The sequence below is a fragment of the Pan paniscus genome, chromosome 3 (assembly GCF_029289425.2).
Source record: "Pan paniscus chromosome 3, NHGRI_mPanPan1-v2.0_pri, whole genome shotgun sequence".
NCBI classification, from domain to species: domain Eukaryota; kingdom Metazoa; phylum Chordata; class Mammalia; order Primates; family Hominidae; genus Pan; species Pan paniscus.
Window position 1 is genome coordinate 17,911,907 of NC_073252.2, and position 17,417 is coordinate 17,929,323.

The 17,417-nt window shown below is 47.5% G+C and overlaps 1 protein-coding gene across 3 annotated transcripts in view; it reads right to left on the bottom strand.

The window, feature by feature from the left end:
- The window catches only part of FAM184B (family with sequence similarity 184 member B), a 155,212-nt gene that overhangs the window by 21,997 nt on the left and 115,798 nt on the right, over positions 1-17,417 (bottom strand). For all 3 annotated transcript variants that reach the window (XR_004670993.3, XM_003826813.6, XM_034958365.3), the window contains exons 8-11: positions 15,534-15,631; positions 10,920-11,049; positions 9,310-9,522; positions 3,433-3,586 (exon numbers count right to left, since the gene is read on the bottom strand). Coding sequence is in view for 2 of the 3 variants with exons in the window: in XM_003826813.6 (XP_003826861.3) it covers positions 3,433-3,586; positions 9,310-9,522; positions 10,920-11,049; positions 15,534-15,631 (595 nt within the window). In the remaining variant the exon portion in view is untranslated. The remainder of the gene's footprint in view (positions 1-3,432; positions 3,587-9,309; positions 9,523-10,919; positions 11,050-15,533; positions 15,632-17,417) is intronic.

The following is a 17,417-nucleotide window of genomic DNA, read 5'->3' on the forward strand; positions in this document are numbered from 1 at the left end:
AATACAAAAAATTAGCCAGGCGTGGTGGCAGGTGCCTGTAGTCCCAGCTACTCGGGAGGCTGAGGCAGGAGAATGGTGTGAACCTGGGTGGTGGGACTTGCAGTGAGCTGAGATCACGCCACTGCACTCCAGCTTGGGTGACAAAGCAAGACTCCATCTCAAAAAAAAAAAAAAAAAAAAAAAAATTTACTTCGTAATCTTTCCAGCAGAATTTTGATAAAGTGATTTCTATAGCTTATTTTCTTAAAAAAAAATCCAAACACAACCCCATTTTTTGAAAACTGTTATCACAAGATATATGCAATAAAACTCTTTACCAAATCATAAATTATAGGGTATTCATTCTTTACCCTCCTCCTTCTCTCATACCTTCCCACCATTCATCTATCCATCTACCTATCCATCCTTCTATCCACCTGTCCATCCATCCACCCATCCACCCACTCATCCATCCATCCACCCACTCATCCATCCATCCACCCATCCATCCATCCATCCATCCACCTATCTGTCTGTCTACCCATCTGTCCATCCATTCATCCATCCACCGATCCACCCATTGGTTGCCCACCCAGTCATCCACCCATCCATCTGTGTGTCCACCCATTGGTTGCCCACCCAATCATCCACCCATCCATCTGTGTGTCCACCCATTTGTCTGCCCACCCATCTGTCCATCCACACATCTCCATTTGTCCGTCTGTCCGTCCATCCATCCATCCTTCCTCCTGTCCATCCATCCACTCATTTTTCTGTCCATCCACCTGTCCACCCAACTACCCATCCACCCACACCCCCATCCACTTGTCCATCCATCCATCCATCTAGCATGTCTAGGTTCCAACCCTCTAGTAAACACCCACCCTCCCTGCCCTCTCACAGGGACCTATAGTATTGCAGGTCAGTTGTGTCTCACACAGATATAAGAATAATAATCAGCATCAGGAATATCTCATATCAACCTGCCATTACTGTAGGTGCTTGCTCCTTCCCTTGAAGCCTATGATTTTTGTCATCACAGAGTCCACAAAGCCCCTTCTTCTTGGGACTGGTGCTGAGAAGCCCAGCCTTTCCCCAGGGTCTTTCCAGGGATCTCTCCTGATTCTTTTCTTTGGGGAAGAACAGGGCTGCTGTGGAGTCAGAAAAGCCAGGGAAGGGGTGGCAGGGACAGCTGCACTGGCAGCTGCTGCTGGGTGTTGGAATCACCAGGGTGTCCAGCCTGACCTGTACATGGGGAGCCTTGGACCTGAGCCATGTGGCACAGCCTGGGTTCTATCTTTACATGCTGCTAACTTCAGCATTTCCCATGTAGGCACCTCCATTCCAGGGTAGCTGCTAACTGGGAAGTCTACGAAACTCTTTCCTTCCTGCTCCTCACACCACTTCCTCAGAAACATGCAGTCAGTGGGACACGCTTTCTAATGAGAACTCAACCAAGCAGCAAGGTAGAGCCTAACTCACTTATGGAGGTAAAGAAAATGCTGTCCTCCAGAATTCTCTTTTTACTTTTCCTAAATTTTTTTTTTAAAGAGATGGGGTCTTGCTATGTTGTCCAGGCTGGTCTTGAACTACTGACCTCACGTGATCCTCTCTCACCTTGGCCTCCCAAAGTGCTGAGACTACAGGCATGAGCCACCACACTCAGCACCTAGAAATCTCTTAAGGAGAGCCCTGTCTAGGTTTGGAAGAAATACTTAATAAAGCCAACATGATCTTTAGTGCTCAGCATGAAATGGTGAGAGGTTATTTGTCTTGCTCTTAAGAGTAAGAAAGATGACAGTAAAGGAGAAAATGAGGGACAGAGATGATCTACAAAAATGAGAGAGGTCTCCAGAATCAGGCATACAACATTGAAATATTCAGTCATGGCCGGGCGCAGTGGCTCACGCCTGTAATCCCAGCACTTTAGGAGGCTGAAGTGGGTGGATCACGAGGTCAGGAGATCGAGACCATCCTGGCTAACACGGTGAAACCTCGTCTCTACTAAAAATACAGAAAAATTAGCTGGGCGTGGTGGCAAGTGCCTGTAGTCCCAGCTACTCGGGAGGCTGAGGCAGGAGAATGGTGTGAACCCGGGAGGCGGAGCTTGCAGTGAGCTGATATCGCACCACTGCACTCCAGCCTGGGCGACAGAGCGAGACTCTGTCTCAAAAAAAAAAAAAAGAAGAAAAAAAGAAATATTCAGTCATAATGTAACAGGGAACACTTAGATAGACTTACTGCATACCAGGCTCTATTCGAAGCACTTCTCATGCATTTACTCATGTAATTGTCATTACAGCCCAGTGAAGTGAATGCTATTATTATCCTCATTTTAGAGATGGGAGACTGAGGTACAGAGCAGTTAAGCAAATTCCTACCCAAAGTCACACAGCTAGTGAGTGTTAGAGCTGGGCTTCACACCCAGGCAGTTTGGCTCTAGAGATCTTTACCTCTGTTAACTTTGAAGATGCTTTGTGTGAGTGGTTTTATTGATGTGGCAACTGAAAAGGGGCAGAGTTTTGTGCTGGGGATGATGTGGGGGCAGGCAGAGGAAGCAGAGCCTGGAGGCCTAAGATCCTCCAATTTGCCGAAATCTTCAGAACAGAAATGAGAGGTTGAGGCAATGCCATGAAACTCATATGAAGGCTCAGAGATCTGGGTTACATGCAATAATAATGATGATGATGATAATGATAGTATCTACATTCACTGGGCTCCTGTTATATGCTAGACACTTTATATTTAATATCTTTTTTTTTTTTTTTTTTTGAGTCTCGCACTGTCGCCCAGGATGGAGTGCAGTGGCGCCATCTCGGCTCACTACAAGCTCTGCCTCCTGGGTTTACGCCATTCTCCTGCCTCAGCCTCCCGAATAGCTGGGACTACAGGCACCTGCCACCACGCCCGGCTAATTTTTTGTATTTTTAGTAGAGACGGGGTTTCACTGTGTTAGCCAGGATGGTCTCTATCTCCTGACCTTGTGATCCACCCGCCTCAGCCTCCCAAAGTGCTGGGATTACAGGCGTCAGCCACCACACCCGGCCTTTATATTTAATATCTCATTTAATCCACACAGTGAGCCTATGAGGTAGGGACAACTGTAATTCATTTTTATACAAAAGGAAAGTGAGACTCACAGTAAGCCATCCCAGGTTTCACAGCTAGTTGGTGGCAGAGCCAGGATTGTCCCTGACATGTGTGCCTGAGATTCCTGGAGCCCTGGCCTGTGAGCCCGAGACCCCTGGAGCCCTGGCCTGTGTGCCTGAGAAAATGGAGCCCTGGCCTGTGAATCCAAGAGCCCTGGAGCCCTGGCCTGTGAGCCTGAGATTCCCGGAGCCGTGGCCTGTGAGCCCGAGAACCCTGGAGCCCTGGCCCTCAGCTTGTCTCTGGTTTCTACATGCAGACCCTGCAGTTGGCCAGGCCCCCCTCGGTACACTATTGGTTGTATACCTAGCAGCAGGGCCTGCTGTGCCTGCATCCTCTCACGCTCCTCCTGCAACTCTTGCCTGGCCTTTTCCTCCAAGGCCTGGAGCTCCAGTCGGTGTGTCTGGTGTTGGATCTGGAGGCTGTGGCTGGATTCCTTCTTCAAGCGTTCCTCTGTGGCCTGTGGGAAAAAGTGGGAACAAGAAGGCATGGAAGTGGGCACGAGGGTGGGAGACCTGACTCCTTTGCCAAGCTCTTCTGAGCCAGGATGCTGTGAACGCTTGCACTCTCCCATGGAGGGCTTATCAGGCTACAGAGAATGCTGTAGCAGTGGCCTGGCCACAGCAGCCATTTTGCACCGGTGAACCACCCCCTTCCACAGCTGATTGGGCCAGAGTGGACACCTGTTCTAACCTGGACCCCTCAAAGTTCCTTTAATGTAAATTTGACATGAAGAGGTGGGAGATAGAGCAAAAGAGACTGACAGACAGATACTGACTCTGTGGCTCCAAATTTACCATACTCAGGAGCACTAAGGTAACTATCTGACATCTGCCCCAGGACTAGTGCGGTGATGGCTGCTGTCTGTGGAGGAAGCCCAGGGCTGGTGTGCACAGCAGAGCAGAATGACATAGGGAGGGGTGAGGGGTCCCTACAGCTTTTCAGTCCATGCTTTTGTTTGGTCCTGAGAACTGTGTGTCTCTGTCCTTGGGTTCATATTCATTCATTCTTTTTTTCCCTACTTTTTATTTTTGGTTCATTCATGCTTTCACTCAACAAACATTTATTTACTGAAGTCCCACTGTGTGTCAGACACCCACAGCAAGTTCTGTGAGCAGCTGGGTAAACTTTAATAAGTGTCTCTTCACTGCCTGCCTAACTTCACTCAAGTTGGTTTCTGTGAGAGGCACAAAAACAACCCCTAAGATGTCCATGTCTGCATGTCTGAAAACTGAGTATGTTACCTTACATGGTCAAAGGGACTTTGCAGATGTGATTAAGGATCTTAGATGGGAGATTATCCTGAAATATCTGGGTGGGCCTCAATCACAAGGGTCCTTATAAGACGGCCGTAGGAGGCTCAGTGAGAAAAGAGTTGATGGTGGAAGCAGAGGTCAGAGAGGGAGGGGGGAGGGAGGGAGAGAGAGGGAGGGAGAGGGGGGGAGAGGGAGAGAGAGGGAGGGAGAGGGAGGGAGAGGGAGGGAGAGGGAGGGAGAGGGAGGGGGAGGGAGGGAGAGAGGGGGAGGGGAGGGGGAGGGGAGGGGGAGGGGAGGGGGAGAGGAGGGGGGAGGGGAGGGGGGAGGGGAGGGGGGGAGGGGGAGGGGAGGGGGGGAGGGGAGGGGGGAGGGGAGGGGAGGGGGGAGGGGAGGGGGGAGGGGAGGGGAGGGGGGAGGGGAGGGGGGAGGGGGAGGGGAGGGGGGAGGGGAGGGGAGGGGGAGGGGAGGGGGAGGGGGGAGGGGGAGGGGGGAGGGGGAGGGGGATTTGAAGCTGCTACACTTTTGGCTTTGATAATGCAGGAAGGGACCAGAAGCTACGGAACTCAGGTGGCCTCTAGAAGGTGGAAAAGGCAAGGACACAGATTCTCCTCTGGAGTCTTTAGAAGGAACCAGCCCTGCCAATTCCTTGATTTTTGGATTTCTGACCTCTAGAATTGTCAGATAATAAATCTGTGTTGTTTTAAGCCACCAGGCTTGTGCTAATTTGTTACAGCAGCAATAGGAAACTAATATAGTTTCTGCTTTTTTTTTTTTTTTTTTCCAGTTAGCAGAGTTCCAGTTAATATATATCCCCAGGTTTTAGATGAGGAAATGAGAGATGGGCATTGGAGAGATGAATTTGGTTTCCCAGGGTCACACAGAAAAAGATATGGAAATTATTATCCCCCCATCTTTTTAAACTCTTTTATATATATAGAGAGAGGGAGAGTCTCACTATGTTACCCAGCTGGTCTCAAATTCCGGAGCTCAAGCAATCCTCCTGCCTCAGCCTCCCGAAGTGTTGAGATTGCAGGCATGAGCCACCACGACCCGGCACCCGCCCCTGCTGCCATATTTTTCAACAGAGCAGGAAACTGGGGCTAGAAAGGCAGGGAACCTGCCTGCAGAGAGGTGATGGAAGAGGCAGGATTGTGACCCATGAGTGGTGGAGTCCAGGGCCCAAGCCCTTTCCACTCACTCATGCAGTGGGCATTTCACCAAATTTCCTCTGGGATTTCACCAAATGCATGAGGCTCCTGTGAGGGAAGAATTCAACCACCTTTGAGCCCAAGTTGGCCTCCTGAACCCAGCGGGTCATGTGGAAGCTTTCCTCAGCCTGTCTCTGCCACCTGTCACTGGGGATAGAAATAGGGAACTGGTCTCACTCCTCCCAGGAGAAACACAGTCATTCTGTGCCAAATGTCTTTTTCTTTTTCTTTTTTTGAGACGAGGTCTCACTCTGTTGCCCAGCTGGAGTGCAGCGGCGCAATCATGGCTCACCTCAGCCTTGACCTCCCAGGCCCAAGTGATCCTCCCACCTCAGCCTCTTGAGTAGCTGAGACCACAGATGCTCACTACTCCACCTGGCTAATTTTTTTTTGTAGTGCTTAGTTCTCCCTATGTTGCCCAGGCTAACCTCAAACTCCTGGCCTCAAGTGATCCTCCCGCCTTGGCCTCCCAAAGTTCTGGGATTACAGGCGTGAGCCACCATGCCTGATTGCGAGTTTATTTAATAAAACAGAAAAGGCTCATACTTTTCAAATTCTGATACCTTCCTCCTCTTTCCCTTGCTGCAAGGCTCAGAGAACACCAATTGGTGACATGTTTATCCCTAGGGAAATGGGGATGGAGAGGTTGAAGCCTGGCTTTGCAAGACGGAGCCAAACTCTCTCACTCTGACCCAGCCTCTCTCCATCCCTGGGGGCAAGTAAAGGTTCAGGTCAGCACTGCCCACTCACTTGCTCAGGAGCCCTTGGCAGTGAGGATCACACAGGGTGCAGCACTCAGGGCTCAGGGCAAATTGGAGACTCATTCCTGGTGAATTTCTCCAGCTGCTATGGGAGGGTTACCCTGCTCTTGTTGTGGCCAGTTTGGGGCCTCCTGAGGGACCTAGTTTCACCCTGTCTCTCCAAAAGTCCTATATTATGTAACGTCTCCATTCCCAGTGCTTCCAAATACCTTAGACAACTCCCTCATGGCTTCCACCCACTGATCCCAGCAACCTGTTTGAGGGGCTGCCTTTTCCCCTAGAGGTAAGCTACGTAAGGACACATAGTGTAGTGATCATCTGGTATCTCTGCAGCTCTGCATGATGGCAGCTCGTGGTAGCTACTCAGTGAATGCCTGCAGAATAGATGAGTGAACAATAAAAGTGAACCTTTTAAAAACCAAGCTGTTACTCAGCCATGCACTGTTCTAAGTACTTTACATGCAGTGTCCCTTTTGATCTTCATAACCATCTCATAAGATTCATACTACCATCTATCATTTTATAAATGAGGAAACTGAGGCACAAAGAAGCTAAATGACCTATCCGAGCTCCCACACTTTGTAAATGGCAGATCCAGGACTTGAACCCAGGCAGCCCATTCCTACTCGCCGACACAGGAACTGGGGCTTATACCCGATGGGCAGAGTGTCCTTTCACTTTCCTTTGGCCGGGACTCAGACCTCATGGGTCCAACCCCCTAGAGCCCCTGGAACTCCCCGCCTCAGGTGAGTGAATCCTCCTGCCTCTCTGCCTCATGTGAGAAATTGGGGTCCACAGCATGGAGGAATAAAGCTCAGGGATACACAAAGGTCAATGTCACCCAGCAGTGAATACACCTGGGAATCTCCCCAAGCTGAGCTCTTGCAGATTGTAAGCCAAAGTGAAAAAAGATTTAGAAGGATTGAAGAAATAAGGAAATTGACATCTTTTTTGAATACCTAGTAAGTGCCCGGCAGTCCATGTGCATTATTTCCTTTCTTCTTTCTTTTTTTGCTTCGTTTTGAGACGGAGTCTTGCCGTGTTGCCCAGGCTGGAGAGCAATGGTGTGATCTCAGCTCACAGCAACCTCTGCCTCCCGGGTTCAAGCAATTCTCCTGCCTCAGCCTCCTGAGTAGCTGGGACTACAGGCGTGCACCATGACACCTGGCTAATTTTTGTATTTTTAGTAGCGATGGGATTTCACCATGTTGGCCAGGCTGGTCTCGAACGCCTGGCCTCAAGTGGTCTGTTCATCTTGGCCTCCCAAAGTGCTGGCATTACAGGCGTGAGCCACAATGCTCGACTTTCTTTTTTTTAAAGCTTCTCTTATATTCTTATCAGGGGAATATGTGCAGATAGTATAAAGAGCCAAATAGTATTAAAAGAAAGGAAAATAAGCAGCCTCCTAGTCCTTTCCTCCTCCCTCTCTGTCTCCTGTCCTCTGAGGGAGCCATTGTCAACTCCTTGTTTCTTGTTGTATTTACCAGCATTAAAAAGACAATGTTTCCAGTCTACTGTATCTTGATTATTTTTGAGACTATGAATTGTCTTCTTACTACAGTAGATCAGCATTTTAGGTCTCACTCACTCTCTTCCATTCCTTTTACATAGTATACAATATATATTTTTAATATATTGAAGTATACTTCATATTTTCCTTATTGAGAATATGTAAATATTATTCACTGTTGAGCTAAATGAATTATTATGATTGAACTTCTGCCTCATGCAGCTTTTTGTTTTTCCTTGCATTAATAAATGCTGCATTTTTTTATTTGTTTAGTTTCCTTTGGCTATCTGGCAAAGTCTTCCTACAACTTCTAAATGCTTTGTAAAACACACAGTGCAATTTTCCACATGGCCAAATCTATCAGAGAATCCATCAGTTTTGCTTTCCCCTGGAGACAGCTCTTCCAGAGCCCTCAGTTCCTTGCTGCAACCTGGACTGAGCTGTTGTCCAGCAGCAAAGCCAGACTCCTCAAACCTTCCTTCTTGCTCCTGAATTGAATCCCTGGTATCCCAGCTCTCTTTTATTCCCTCTCCCTTGATTTGCTCCCTTGTTTTTGTGGGACACCTCCTCAAGGAGCTGCTTAAGACGGCAGGAAGGGAACACCCTCTGAGAAAGCCGTGTTTAAGCCAGGCCACAAGGTAGAAGGCGCTGGATGAAACATGCCTGAACCACCCCACCAGATTATCCATAGTTGTTTAACACAGTACAATTTCCCAAACCCTTGGAAAGGTCTTTGTGGCTGAGCTGTTCTTTTTTTTTTTTTTTTTTTTTTTTGAGACAGAGTCTTGCTCTGTCACCCAGGATGGAGTGCAATGGCATAGTCTTGGCTCACTGCAACCTCCACCTTCCAGGTTCAAGCAATTTTCCTGCCTCAGCCTCCCAAGTAGCTGGGATTACAGGCACCTGCCACCACGCCGAGCTAATTTTTGTATTTTTAGTAGAGACAGGGTTCACCGTGTTGGTCAGGCTGGTCTCGGACTGCTGACCTCAGGTGATCCACCCACCTCCACCTCCCAAAGTGCTGGGATTACAGGCATGAGCCACTGCGCCCGGCCTGAGCTGTTCTTTCTCAACTCTGTGCTGCTCTCTTCGTTTTTAGCTGCAGGACTGAGCCTGACTTCCTGGCATGTTCACGCACGCCACTGCTCTAGTCATGAAAGCAAGTCGTTCTTATGCCACCAAGGTCGCAAGCAGGTGGGGAAACGTAGCACAAGAAGCCCAGCAGACCTAGCCCGCTTCCTTTGCCATTTACTAGCTGTGTGACCCTGAGCAAGTTGCAAAATCTCTCTGAGCCTCTTTCTTCATCTGGAAAAAGGGAATACAATAATAACAATCTGGAAAGATGCTCGGGGGATTGGATGTCATGTACAAAAGGGACGGCTTTGTGCATGGCAGTTCTCACCTAGCAGGTGCCTGGCACACAGTAGACGGCACAGTCATTCCCTCACCTTGAGTTCCTGATGTCTGGCCTTCTCCAGCATGCGCAGGGCTCTCTGGTGGGAAGCCTCGAGCTGGGCTTTCATGGCGTGGTTCTGCTGAGTGGTCTCCTGGAGCTCACGCTGCAGCTTCTCCCTCTCCAGGTCCGAGAGCTGCTTGAGTGCCTGCAGGTCCTCCCTGTAGTTGCTGGTGCACTGCTCCAGAGCCTGCTGCATCTGTGAGACCTGTGCACAAGGCATCCTGCCCTCAGTCTAAGCCCCTTGCCTTTCCTGGGATGTTTTCTTCAAATAAAAGCTTTCTAAATGTTACCTCCATGCAGCTGAGCCTCCTCTGTCTGTAGAGACTCTGAGGGGATGGAAGCTGCAAGCTTTAAGGACCTGGGGGTGGCCAGTCCTTCCAACTAGGGCCACAAATGCCAGGAAGGAGGAAAAGAGGGGTGGGGACACCAACCTTTCAAGAGAAATCACTAGGGGACTGATGCCTTCCAGGGACCCACGTGGCAGCCCCCCTCCTCCCTCAGGTGCTGCTCGAATCTGGCTTCCTCACTGAGGATTCTCCTGATAGCCCCATGTAGTACTACCTCCCCCAACTCCACATCCCCCATCACAGGACAGCCTCCCAGAAACCTCTGCCCTGCTCTAGTTTTCTTTTTCCTGAGCCATCATTACCTTAGAATGAACTACGTGATTTACTGACTTCTTATGTCAACCATTTATTGTCTGTTCCCACCTCCATTGCTAAAATATACATATCATTATATATAAAATATCTTTTTTTTTTTTTTTTTGAGACAGGGTCTTGCTTTGTTGCCCAGGCTGGAGTGCAGTGGTGTGATCACGACTCACGGCAGCCTCGAACTCCCGAGCTCAAGTGACCCTCCCGCCTCAGCCTGCCGAGTAGCTGGGAGTACAGGCACATGTCACCATGCCCGGTAATTTTGTTTTATTTTTTGTAGAGACAGAGTCTTGCTATGTTGGCCTGGTTGGTCTTGAACTCCTAGGCTCAAGTGTTCCTCCTGCCTCAGCCTCCCAGAGTGCTGGGATTACAGGTGTGAACCACCACACCTGGCCATAAAATGTAAGGTATTTTGTCTGGTTTGTGCATTGATGAATCATCAGTGGCTCATAGTGAGTGCTCATTAGCACAACAGGTTTTTTATTTTCTTTTTGAGACAGAGTCTTGCTCTGTCACCCAGGCTGGAGTGCAGTGGTGCGATCTCGGCTCACTATAACCTCTGCCTCCCGGGTTCAAGCAATTCTCCTGCCTCAGCCTCCCGAATAGCTGGGATTACAGGTGCCCGCCACATACCCAGCTAATTTTTGTATTTTTAGTAGAGATGGGGTTTCACCATGTTGGCCAGGCTGGTCTCAAACTCCTGACCTCAAGTGATCTGTCCCCCTCGGCCTCCCAAAGTGCTGAGATTACAGGCGTGAGCCACCGTGCCCGGCTGCAACAGATTTGGAATGAATGAATAAATAAAACCAAGAATCCCACTTTGCCCTGGTCCTGTAATGCCTTCCCAGCTTGGATATGAATCAGGCCCTGCATGCATTTCCAAGTTTTTAAAAAGGAGGGGGCAGGATCTCAGGAAGGGGGCACATCCCCACCAGGGTTGTCCTACCTGGGCTTGCAATTTGGCCTTCTGGCTTTGCCAGTCCTCCTCTAGACGCTGGATTTCGGATGTTTTCTCCTTCAACAAAGAGCCCAGTGGAGGTTGTGGGTCACTTCCCTCCTTGAGAAGCACTTTGGTCCTTTGAAGATAAGGATGCCACAATCACAAAAGATCCTAGGGCTAGGAATGACACTGCCACTCCGATAACGTGCCAGCCACTGTGCCTGGGAGGAGGAAGTTCTGATAGCAGTTAGTGGGGATTAGAAACATCTTGCTTGGCTTTCAAAAAGCAACCTGCCATATAAAGTGTATTATTGCACTTAGGATACAATCGGGAACCACCTGATATCTGTTTAGCAGGAACCGCCTGATAGCTGTTTAGCAGGAACCACCTGATATCTGTTTTAGTGGATTCTTAATAAATGATGATCAACTGTCAGAATGACTGAGAGCTTAGAGTTACTGATATGAGGTCTTTGGGGGCTCCAAAAAAGAGATCTCTATGGTCTTAATTTTGCAGCTTTTTCTGCATCTATAAAAACGACAACAACACTTCACTTTAATACAGTGTTTTGCACTCGTCAAAGCATGGTCACACATTTTACTGGTGTCCCCAAGTACAAATAGGGGGATTATAAATAGGCCTCCACATATGCAACATGAACAAGGAAATGCTAGTTTAAAGCTGCAAAAGTTTCTGCATTCTAGATAAGATGCTGACAAATGTCTTTAGAAGAGACCAGAGCTCCCTTCCTTAATTCGGAACTTTTGAACCAGCTGAGAATTTCAAGTGTGATCGGTTTAGATTGGGATGTGAAGTATTTGTCTTGTTTGACAGCGTGAAAGGATGCCACATGGTGGGGTTCTCTGGAGAGATTGCCAGGTGATGAGCAGCATCTCCTTCCCCTGACAAGGACATCAGGCCAGAGCTCCAGAGGTGGGGTTTAGGGTCTCAGGCTGTGAGAAAAGGCCATGAGAAGGGGCACTCTGCTTGGCAGAGGTGAGAAGACCCAGGCTGGGGGGTTAAGGAAGAGACAGACAATGGGGACCCCGAAAGGAAGGGTCTGATGCTAGAAGCAGCATAGGAAGGTGGCCAAGAGAATGGTGCAAAAGCCAGACTACCCAGCTCCAAATTCCAGCTCTACAACCCACTCAATACGGGAGAGAGTTTAAAGATCTCACTGAGATCTTGGCCTGATCTTCCTTCTCTATAACATAAGGTTAATAATGCTGCCTTTTCCATAAGGATTAGTAGAGTCAATATCTATACTTAAAACAGCGTCTGGCACATAGTAAGAATTACTTAAAGAACTAACTACGGGCTGGGTGCGGTGGCTCATGCCTGTAATCCCAGCACTTTGGGAGGCAGAGGTGGGTGGATGACCTGAGGTCAAGAGTTCGAGACCAGCCTGGCCAACATGGTGAAACCCCCGTCTCTACTAAAAGTACAAAAAATTAGCTTAGTGTGGTGGCAGCCACCTGTAATCCCAGCTACTCGGGAGGCTGAGGCAGGAGAACCGCTTGGACTCAGGAGGCGGAGGTTGCAGCGAGCCGAGATCACACCTATTGCACTCCAGCCTGGGCAATGAGAGCGAAACTCCACCTCAAACAAACAAACAAATAAAACTATACATATTAAAAGAGAGAAGTTTTCTTTCTCTGCATCATTTTGATTATCTTAGTTTATCCTCAAGTCTTTCAAAGGTGTGCAAAACATAGCCACCTTTAAGGAGCAATGAAGCAGGGATACCTGGGTCTGAACTCTGGGTATGAAACCAGCCCAAGGGTTAGGAGGCCAGAGAAACTGGAAGAGCAGCCTCGGGCAAGAGTGACAGGTGGCACCGCCAGGTAAGCACTCCCAGTGAGTCCCAGGAGAGGGGAGGGGGCTGAACTTTCTCTCAGGATAGGGCTCAGTTATTATTATTCTTTTTAATGTTTTAGTAAAATTTACATATAGTGAAGTGCACAGATCTTAAGTGTACAATTCAGTGAGTTTTGATAAATATATACAACCATGAAACCAACATCTCAATCAAAATAAAGAACATTTTCATTACCCAAAAACTTCCCTTGCAGCCAAAGCTTTGATTTCCATCACCATAGATCACTTTTGCCTGAGCTTAAGCATCATACAAACAGAATCATGTGGGATGCATTCTCTTGTTTCCAGGTTATGTTGCTCCTCATCATGACTTTTGGCCTCATCCATGTTGTTGTATATGTCAGCAATTCATTCTTTTTGTTGCTGTGTAGTATTCCATTACATGAATACATTGTATTTTGTTTATCCACTTTTCTACTGATAGACATTTGGATTGTTTACGCTTCTGGGCTATTATAAACAAAGCTGCTAGAAATAAACGTGTCCAAGGATTTTTGTGGATATTTTTTTTTTCTTTTTTTTTTGAAATGGAGTCTCGTTCTGTCACACAGGCTGGAGTGCAGTGGCACGATCTCGGCTCGCTGCAACCTCCGCCTTCCAGGTTCAAGTGATTGTCCCGCCTCAGCCTCCTGAATGGCTGGGACTACAGGTGTGTGCCACCATGCCCAGCTAATTTTTGTATTTTTAGTAGCGATGAAGTTTCACCATGTTGGCCAGGCTGGTCTTGAACTCCTGTCCTCAGGTGATCCACCGGCCTCGGCCTCCCAAAGTGCTGGGATTACTGGCGTGAGCCACTGTGCCCGGCAATGTTTTTCGTTTCTTTTACTTAAATACCTAAAAGTGGAACTGCTGGTAGGTATGTGCTTAATGTTTCAAGAAACAATCAAATAGTTTTCTAAAGTGATTTACCATTTTAGACCCTACCAGCAATGTATGAGAGTTTCAGTTGCCCTGGATTGTTGCTAACATTTTGTGTTGTCAGACTTCTTAATTTTAGCCATTCCAGTGGGTGGGAAATGGTGTCTCACTGTGGTGGTAAGTTGCATTTCCTGATGACTAATGATGTTAACCACATGTCCATATTCATATGAGCCACTCACATATTTTTGTTTTTCTTTTTTTGGGACAGGGTCTTGCTCTGTTGTCCAGGCTGGAGTACAGTGGTGTGACCACGGCTTGCTGCTGCCTCAACCTTCCAGGCTCAAGCAATCCTCCGACCTCAGCCTCTTGAGTAGCTGGGACTACAGGCATGTGCCACCACGCTCAGCTAATTTTTGTATTTTTTTGTAGAGACAGGGTTTTGCCATGTTGCCCAAGCTGGTCTTGAACTCTTGGGCTCAAGCAGTCCACCTGCCTTGGCCTTCTAAAGTGCTAAGATTACAGACATGGGCCACCATGCCCGGCCTCACATATATCTTTTTTAGGGAAGTGCTTGTTTGAGTATTTTGTCCATTTAAAAAATAGGTTTGCAGCACATGACAAAGATGCCCTGTCTCACTCCTGTTCAACATAGTATTGGAAGTTCTGGCCACGGTAATCAGGCAAGAGAAAGAAATAAAGGGGATCCAAATAGGAAGAAAGGAAGTCAAACTATCCCTATTTGCAGATGACATGATCCTATATCTAGAAAACCCATAGTTTTCTATACCCAAAAGCTCCTTATGCTGATAAACAACTTCGGCAAAGTCTCAAGATACAAAATTGATGTGCAAAAATCACTAACATTCCTATACACCAGCAACATTCAAGCTGAGAGCCAAATCAGGAACACAATCCCATTCACAACACACACACACACACACACACACACACACAAGCTGTAGTTTGTGGCAGAGCAATAACACCTGACCCTCACCCAGGAGCCAAGCTCATATAAGTCCCGCTAATATGGTTAGGTTTTGTGTCCCCACCCAAATCTCATCTTGAGTTGTAATCCCCATAATCCCCACAATCCCCACGTGTTGAGGGTGGGACTTTGTGGGAGGTGATTGGATCATGGTGGCAGTTTCCCCCATGCTGTTCTTGTGATAGTGAGTGAGTTTTCATGAAATCTGATGGTTTTATAAGTGTTTGTCATTTCCTCCTACACACTTTTCTCTCACCTGCCGCCATGTAAGATATGCCTGCTTCCCTTTCTGGCATGATTGTAAGTTTCCTGAGGCCTCCCCAGCCAAGCAGAATTGTGAGTCAATTAAACCTCTTTCCTTTATAAATTACCCAGTCTTGGGGGATTCTTTATAGCGGTGTAGAAACGACCTAATATAACTGCAGAGCCTGATAGAGCCAATCATAAGGGTAGCTCATCTATGAGCTAAATCTTTGATATTTGGGGGTGTTTGTTAGAGCAGCAATAGCTGACTGACATAGATGGTATAGGTGGGGATTTCCTCAGGATCACAAAGCTTCCTTATAACCCCTAATTAAAGAACACTTGGAAACATAGGGGCAGAGGTTTTGGGCCAGTGCAAGTTTGAATCTTGGACAGGTTTGCTAACTTCTTTGAGCTCCAGTTTCTTAAGCTAAAAAATGGCTTCTCTGGGTTGTTGTAACAGTTAAGTAAGATAGTTTATGTGAAGCCCATAGCTGTGCTGAAGACATACAAGATATGCTTGTTGCCTCCCCAAGCACGCTGCAAGGAGCAGTGATAAATACTTGAGGATAGACTGAATGAATGGATGAATCCTTCCACATCTGAGTCCTCATTCAATGGAGCACTCAGAAGTCTGCATGTCCTCCTGTACCTTTCTTCTTCATCACTGCTGGTTCCTTCTTCAGCTGCTAACTTGTCTTGATACTCCTCTCCTCTCGGTGAAGTTTCATCCAGCTTCAAGCATGGATCCTAAGGCAAAAAAAAAAAAAAAAAAAAGGCAAGATGAGCTTAAGTACAGCTTCATGATTCAACCTGTGGCTTATTCAAATCAGAGAGCAGAGAAGAGGGAGCCCCCAGCAACCCACTATCGGTGCCCTGCTTGCAGGGGATGCCAAGGCTTGTGATGATGACGTGACTAGAACAGTGCCTGGCTTACTATGATTAATGCCAGCCCTGAGCCCTGTATCCTGTTTTTCAGTCTACGAAGCATTTCACACTGCTGACAAAACTAAAGCATAAAGAGGGGAAGTAACCTGGCTAGGGTGCCACCATCAGGGAGGAGTGGAAATGAAATATGCAACCGGACAATAGGACCCTGGGGACTGAACTCTTGACCACTTCCTGGTATGGTTCCATGCATAACCCTCAGAGAGAGGTCCTTGTTTCCTTGTTAAGCCTGCTGCACAGGGCTGTTGTGAGGACCTGAGAACAACGCTGGCTCATGGCTAGTGGTCAGTAAGTGTGAGTGACTGGTGTTACTATTATATCCGTTTAAGAGTTTGTAGTCTGCTATGTCCCATTATGTAGAATCAGAAAACTTGGAACTTGCTGAATGACCAGAAATGGGGTATGGGAGAAGAATATGGGAACGATTAGTTAACAATGAGGCTTCTGAATATTTTATGAATTGAATTTGCTCATGTTATCATTCTCTCCTTCCCACAGAGATACACAGGTGAAAAAGACCTTGTTATTTTGATTTTTCTATTTGTCATAACCACACTGTCCATGAAAACAGTATAAGACAGGGTAGGAACAGATTTGTCTCACGGAATAGTGATAATTGTAACCTGTGCTTTTCACTAACTAGTTGTATGGCCTTGAGCCAGCTTCTTCCCTTTTTTGGACCTGAGTTTCATCAACTGTGAAACAAAGGGGCTGGCTTATATCTGTAGTCAAACTGTGTTCCAGGGATCCTGGGAGGTGTCTCAGGGGTAGGAAGGGGCAGAGCTGAGGCTGGAGGGTAGGGCCTTGGGCTCCCATCCACCCTTGATCTGGAACAAAACTGCTTTGGTTGCCTTTCCACATACTGTATTATCTATAAAAGGCCATCAATGTCAAGACCAATGAAGACCTCCACATTGCCAAATCCAATGGTCGATTCTTGGGTCTGCACTAATGGGGCCTCCCAGCAGAACTGGAAATATTGATGATTCCTTCCTTTATGCAGCCTTCTTTCCTGGGCCTTCTCCTACCCCCGCCCCCCAGTTGCTGCTTCTTAGTCTTCTCTACTGAAGCCTCCTCCTCTCCTGCTTCTCAAACTATCACATGTGCAGAACCAAACTCTTGGTTTTACTCCTCCAAACAACAAGCATGCACCTGGCTCAGGGCTTTGCACTGGCTGTTCCTTCTTCCCTCTGATATTTGCATTCTTTGCTCCCTCACTTCACTCACTGCAACCAGCAGCTCATCCCTGGCTTAAAGCTTAGGCTCTGCTACCAGACGACCTGTGTTTAAATGCCAGATCTTTTACTTATTAACGATGTGACCTTGGGAAAATTACTTAGGTTTTCATGAGGATTAAATGAGCTGATACAATGTAAAGTCCTTAGAACAGTATTAGGTACCTAAGGAACACTCAACACTCAAGTTTATTCCCTGGAATTCTTTTTTTTTTTTGAGATGGAATCTCACTCTGTCACCCAGGCTGATGTGCAGTGGCGCAATTTCAGCTTACTGCAACCTCTGTCTCCCGAGTTCAAGCAATTCTCCTGTCTCAGTTTCCCAAGTAGTTGAGACTGCAGGTGCATGCCAC